The 5391-nt window shown below is 44.6% G+C and overlaps 1 protein-coding gene across 1 annotated transcript; it reads right to left on the reverse strand.

Moving 5' to 3' along the window:
• Positions 1–468: 468 nt before the first annotated feature.
• LOC144278642 (olfactory receptor 52P1-like) lies at positions 469–5030 on the reverse strand. Its single transcript, XM_077840046.1, has 3 exons — positions 4917–5030; position 4403; positions 469–1565 (listed from the first exon to the last, which is right to left on the reverse strand). Exon 3 carries the CDS (start codon positions 1519–1521, stop codon positions 469–471), a length of 1053 nt encoding a protein of 350 aa, XP_077696172.1. The 5' UTR covers positions 1522–1565; position 4403; positions 4917–5030.
• Between the last annotated feature and the right edge of the window lie 361 nt (positions 5031–5391).

The following is a 5391-nucleotide window of genomic DNA, read 5'->3' on the forward strand; positions in this document are numbered from 1 at the left end:
AATCCCTCTAGGCAAAACCTTAAGTTACAAAAAGATACAAAAAACAGGAATACACATGTCCTCCAGGACAGTGAATTTCCAAGCCAAAACAAAGAAATCCAAAAGCATTTTCTAGCTAGATTTCTTACTAACTGTACAGGAGTTGAAGGGCTTGCATCCTTGATCTGTTCCCAGCAACGGTATTACACAGACAGACAAAGGCTTTTCCCCCCTCCAGATTTGAAAGTACCTTGTCCCTCATTGGTCATTTTGGGTCAGGTGTCAGCGAGGTTACCTTAGCTTCTTAACCCTTTTCTGGTGAAAGGATTTTCCTTCTGCTAGGAGTACAACTCGTAAGAACTGCACAGTCAAGGAAGGCTGACTTTTTTTACAGATTGTTTGTGAGCATACTCTTCCTCCATGCCAGGGGTAACTGGGGAACCATGGCACTCACAGAACTTCTGGTCTTCCTCCCAAACTGCATCCCACTTAGTGCTGGTTCACATACTCTCTGACAATTTGACAGTTCCCTGATGGACACTGCAGGCCTGAGGAGATATCGTCTCTTGTGTCTGCAGAACTTTGCGTGAACTTTGTGTCTGCAGAACTTCTGCAGGTGTATTTGACTACTTTGTCACGAAGCTCTTTCGTTTTGACCCCATAAATGATAGGGTTGAGCATGGGAGGGATGAGGAGATAGAGGTCAGCTAAGATGATATGAACATAGGGTGCGATGCCTTGACCAAAGTGGTGTGTAAGAATGGAGAAGAAGGTAGGGGTATAATATGTCAGCATCACACAGATGTGGGCTGTGCAAGTGTTAAGGGCTTTCTGGTGGGCTTTATGAGAGGAGATTCTGAGGACGGCCCTGATGATCAGACCATACGACAGGGCAATGAACGTCAGGTCAAACCCATTGATTACAAACATTAGCACAAAACCATATATCCTGCTGACTCTGATGTCCCCACACACCATCTTCTCCATAGCTATGTGCTCACATTGCATGTGGGGGATAATGCGGTTGGCACAGAATGTCTGCTGACTCAGGAGCAGGGGCAGGGGCAGAATGAAGAGAACAGCTCTTATGAAACCTACAAGCCCTAGCTTAGCTATTTGTGCATTGCTGAGGATGGTGGCATATCTCAGAGGGTTATATATGGCAACGTAGCGATCGAAGGCCATTGTCACGAGGGTGGATGAGTGCATCACAGAAATCGTGTGGAGGAAGAACATCTGGGTGAGGCAGCCAGCCACAGTAATGCCTTTCAAATTGAACCAAAATATGCCCAGTGCCTTTGGCACAACAAAGGTAGGTGTGGCAATGTCTGTAAGTGCCAGCATGCAGAGCAGGAGGTACATCGGCTTCTGCAGAGTCTGTTCCTTACCTACAACAGACAGAAGCGTGACATTTCCCAACAGGCTGATAATGTAGAAAGTAAAGAAAGGAATGGAAATCCAGATGTGGGCAGCCTCCAGGCCAGGGATGCCCGTTAGGATGAAAGTTGAAGTGTCAGAGTGGGTGAAGTTGAAAGGCGCCATGAAGCAGTTGATGCATCGATATGACTCAGAAATGCTCAAGGTGCCTGTAAAGGGAGAAAGGCACAGCAAGGGGGTTATTATTTGTAACAAATAATGTGGTAAATATGTTATAGTTATGAACATTCTCATATGTTCATTATGAGACCAGTTATGTGGCCTGGTCACATGGCCTTTTAGAGTCATAGCATCCACTACGTATAGTCTGTCTGAAGCATTCTCAGGGAGGCTCACCAGGTGGGAGATAAGTTTCTCTAAAGGCCTATTGTTTCCCCCAAAGTCTCATTGCCCTGAATAGGCCCTTCCCAACCATCTATCTAGACTGACATCAAGTTCCCTAGTGGGCGTTACTCACTTGTAACTACATTTGAAATACAGGGAAGTCATCAAAATTCAGAACTTTTGACCAAAATCATCAATACATACAAATAGGATCACCATATTCAGAAAGTCATAACTTTTCCAATAACATCTTACATGACCCATCTTGCATAAACTGTATCGTAATTATGCTATAATCATATAATCATATCATCATATCACAATGAACAATATGGGGTACATTGTTACAAAAATATCAAATGTTATTTCTACCAGTGAAATGCCTGAAGTTACAGAACAACAACAAATGGAAACAAAACTGGGTAAAACTTGTGACACCCAGATTGTAGTTCTGTGGCTTGCCATGGGAAAGAGACCCTGGAACTCCCCAAACACACTCTGTACCATGAAAGGTCCCAAAGTTGGCCTTGGACCAACAATCACAAAGAAAAAAATAATTTCAACAGCACTGCCCACCTGTCCACCTACATGCTGCTTTGCAACCCTGTGATGTTCCCCTCTGGTGTTATCTGGACTGGTGATCTGGTTGGTCACCCCAGTCCTTAGCTTTGGTAGCCAGCCTTACCCTGCTCAGCTGTGAGAACCCCACTCCTGGGCTGTTCACGCTCAGTCTTTGACATGTAAACTGCTCTTTGGATTATGCAACCGAATGACACTAGCCAATATCTCCTTTCCCAGACACAACCTTACTCTTGCAGGGTGCAGGTGTGCCCGCAGGGCACTCCAAGCTTATGTGAGTTTGTCAGTTTAAGAAAGAAATGGAAATGCCCCAGGCTTGTTATCCCAAGGGGAGTCTCTTACACGCTTCAAACCAAACACACTGCTTCAGGTAGAATAAACAACAAATGTATTAAGTACAAAGATAGAATTTAAGTGATATTCAGTGATAGGCAAAAAGTCAGAGTGGTTACCAAAAGAAAAGGAAATGTAAGCACACTGTCTAAACTCTCAATCCTATCAGACTGGGCAACATCTAGATTAAGGATTTTTCTCACCCCACTGAATATTGCAGTCCTTAATATACAAGTTTCCTGTGTAAACCTGGGCCAATCTCCCCTGTTGGAGTCTTGTCTTCTTCTCAGTGGGGGCAGGAGAAGGGCCCAGTATGTGTCCGCTCTGTCTGTTTTATCGCCTCAATCCATGTGCTTGGGGGGCACAAGTCCAGGCATGTCTGGGGGGCATTGCTGAGTCTCTCCAAGTAAGGTTGAGCAATTCCCTCTGTGGAGCTTCGTGCACGTGAGTCATTGCATTGGAGCTCCCTTGCTGGACAAGGGCTCTTGATGGGTTGTTTGACACCCTGCCTGGGGATTGGTCACTTTCCTTGCTGTTGCCTCTGGAGAGCTAATATCTGACTTATTCCCCAATTTACAGCATGTTTTAGTGACCACCATACAACACCATAATCATGACTCCATATTCATTAATGATACACATGTATGGATAGAGGCATGATTTCAACAGATCATAACCTTTCCCTGATACCTTACAAGGCATGTTTTCTATGTAAAATCATGTTTATATGAAAATGAGGACTATGGCGGTTACAGTATGCTCCCCGGTGATAGAGAATGTCTCACCTCCCCCCTTAGTTTGCTACAAGAGGGTTAGCCACCGACTAGCTCAAAGGCAGGGTGTGTTATCGCTCTCTTGGCACCCAGCCTTCAAGGCCATGAGGCGGTGTCATAAATATAAAGGGAAGGGGAAAACTCCTCTCACCTGTAAAGGGTTAAGAAGCTAAAGGTAACCTCGCTGGCACCTGACCAAAATGACCAATGAGGAGACAAGATACTTTCAAAAGCTGGGAGGAGGGAGAGGAACAAAGGGTCTCAGTCTGTCTATATGCTGGGTCTTTGCCAGGGATAGACCAGGAATGGAGTCTTAGAACTTTTAGTAAGTAATCTAGCTAGGTACGTATTAGATTATGATTTCTTTAAATGGCTGAGAAAAGAATTGTGCTGAATAGAATAACTATTCCTGTCTGTGTATCTTTTTTGTAACTTAAGGTTTTGCCTAGAGGGGTTCTCTATGTTTTGAATCTAATTACCCTGTAAGGTATCTACCATCCTGATTTTACAGAGGTGATTTCTTTACTTCTATTTACTTCTATTTTTATTAAAAGTCTTCTTGTAAGAAAACTGAATATTTTTTCATTGTTCTCAGATCCAAGGGTTTGGGTCTGTGGTCACCTATACAAATTGGTGAGGCTTTTTAACCAACATTTCCCAGGAAAGGGGGGGTGCAAGTGTTGGGAGGATTGCTCATTGTTCTTAAGATCCAAGGGTCTGGGTCTGTAGTCACCTTGGCAAATTGGTGAGGCTTTTTACCAAACCTTGTCCAGGAAGTGGGGTGCAAGGTTTTGGGAAGTATTTTGGGGGGAAAGACATTTCCAAACAGCTCTTCTCCAGTAACCAGTATTTGTTTGGTTGTGGTAGCAGCCAATCCAAGGACAAAGGGTGGAATATTTTGTACCTTGGGGAAGTTTTGACCTAAGCTGGTAAAGATAAGCTTAGGAGGTTTTTCATGCAGGTCCCCACATCTGTACCCTAGCGTTCAGAGTGGGGAAGGAACCTTGACAGGTGGTGTGCCTCAGTTTCCCCATTCAGACACTGCAAACCAGGTTTCTATGCTATGATCAGATTTAAATCTGTTTGCAGCTATTAACTATGAACTAGACTTACCATAAGGTTTAACATCAGTCATCAAATTCTTATCCCAAAACTTTACATTCATACCTTTTTTTTAATCACAGATAGGTGTTTACATGGATTTTTATGCTACCACGCCGTCTGTTCAGATACTGCAGTGTGAGGTTGGTTTGTTCCTTACCCATGGTGTCCTTTGACTCTCTCCCATGTAATCAGTCAATGGCTTGTCTTTCTCTCCAGTGTTCCCGTCTGTGTGGGCTATTAATTTAATTGTGTCTCTGGAATTTTGGTCTGGGAAGATAGTTTTTTAGGGGGATCCTGCACATTGGCTGGCTCTTTGCCACCTTTCCCTAGAGGATGGTGATCTGAGCTCCCTGGGCTGGCTGTGTTTACCCTTTGATCAGACACAACTTTTTCCCAGCAGCTTTCCCACGACTCACTAGCATGGGGGAAGACGCCCCCTTCTCTGTCAGTTGGGGCATTTGTATTCTCACAAACTACCACCTGGCAACTTCCTGGTCTCAATTCTTCCGTTATCACAGGCATTGGAGCTGCAACTAGATGTAAAGAGACACAGATATTTTCCAAAAAAAAAGTATCAGAAATAGCGTCCTGAAAAACTGGGACCTGGATTGGGGTACCCTCCGTCACCCCTTCTTCTGTCTCTGAGAAGTAAGCTGTGGGACTGCTCCCCTCCAGGAAGCCAGTTACACAGTTCTCTCTCAAAACCTGGGTCACCGGCTGTCAGGGTTCCCTCCCCACCCTGAGCTCTGGGGTACAGATGTGGGGTCCCGCATGAAACACCCCCTAAGCGTATTTCTACCAGCATAGGTGAAACATTCCCCAAAGGCACAAATCATTTCCTTGTCCTTGGATGGTATTGCTA

This window comes from Eretmochelys imbricata, chromosome 1 (assembly GCF_965152235.1).
Source record: "Eretmochelys imbricata isolate rEreImb1 chromosome 1, rEreImb1.hap1, whole genome shotgun sequence".
Taxonomy (NCBI): Eukaryota; Metazoa; Chordata; order Testudines; family Cheloniidae; genus Eretmochelys; species Eretmochelys imbricata.